Below are 1,200 nucleotides of genomic sequence, written 5' to 3' on the forward strand. Positions count from 1 at the left end.
GTGTAATTTTATGATCAAAAACCTGCTAGAGGACCTGTCACAATATAATATTTTAGACAACTTTTGCCAACTTGTGAAAAAAATTAATTCTACTAAATTACTAATGAAATTGAGATATTTGATCAATTTGTTGGTATTACAGTATGCTGTCGAGGAGCAGGGAAAAGAGGCAGGGAGAGGCAGCTGGGAGATGGTTATTTAATTTTATGCATTAGTTTTTCTTCTCTTTTTTCCTTCCTACAGTCTCCGAAATGTAAAATAAATTTGAAGTGGAGATTTTCAAAAATCTGAGACTGGTCTACCTGTCCAAATCCATGGAATTTACAAACAATCCGTACAACATAACAGCAAAATAAACAGAAAACACACCTGCAGTACAATAAAAAGACAGATAACACAATATGTGTGTGTCCTCTACAGGTGTGGCAGATCCCAGACCACACATTGGTCCGTCCACTGTCTGATCCCATCGTTGTTCTGGAGGGACACTCCAAACGAGTCGGCATCGTCAGCTGGCACCCCACAGCACGCAACATCCTCCTCACAGCCGGTAGAGATCATTAACACACACACACATAAAAAAAAAAACCTTCCCGTTTCCTGTTTTGACATCGACGTTTCCTGTGACCCTCACCACACTCCAGGCAGCGATAACCTGATCATCATCTGGAACGTGGGAACAGGAGAACCTCTCATCTCCATGGACGACCACCCGGACCTCATCTACAGCATCAGCTGGAACCGCAACGGCAGCTTGTTTTGCACCACCTGTAAGGATCGACGTCTGCGTGTCTGCGACCCCCGCAAGAGGGAGGTGGTGGCGGTGAGTGAACACGAGACGCGCCAGACTCAGTGAGCTGGTGACTCCCAGATAAAAATAATATACAGACCTCAGCGCATCTTCCTTAACCCTGAAAAGCTCAACTCTTTAAAAAATAGTCAGAAAATTCACATTTTTTAGAACTGACATGTTTATTGGGCCTTTAAACAAAATCCAAAAAATGTTTTTGCCACATCACTTTGTTTATGAGTAGGGCTGCCACGATTAGTTGATTAATCGACGACTAATCGATTAGTAAAATAATCGATGACTAATTTAATAATCGATTAATTGTCTTTTGGGGTTTTTTTTGTTCTTTACTTTGTTTTTCTCTCCAAACTGCTTTGACACCTTCCACTGCCACGTCTACCTTTCTGTCC

General features: G+C 41.8%; 1 protein-coding gene across 2 annotated transcripts in view; it reads left to right on the forward strand.

Annotated features, from left to right (window-relative positions):
- The window catches only part of coro6 (coronin 6), a 21,034-nt gene that overhangs the window by 11,227 nt on the left and 8,607 nt on the right, over positions 1 to 1,200 (forward strand). For both annotated transcript variants that reach the window (XM_014016919.1, XM_014016920.1), the window contains exons 4-5: positions 421 to 550; positions 645 to 823. In XM_014016919.1, the coding sequence (XP_013872373.1) occupies positions 421 to 550; positions 645 to 823 (309 nt within the window). The remainder of the gene's footprint in view (positions 1 to 420; positions 551 to 644; positions 824 to 1,200) is intronic.

Source organism: Austrofundulus limnaeus, unplaced genomic scaffold, assembly GCF_001266775.1.
Source record: "Austrofundulus limnaeus strain Quisiro unplaced genomic scaffold, Austrofundulus_limnaeus-1.0 Scaffold157, whole genome shotgun sequence".
NCBI lineage: Eukaryota > Metazoa > Chordata > Actinopteri > Cyprinodontiformes > Rivulidae > Austrofundulus > Austrofundulus limnaeus.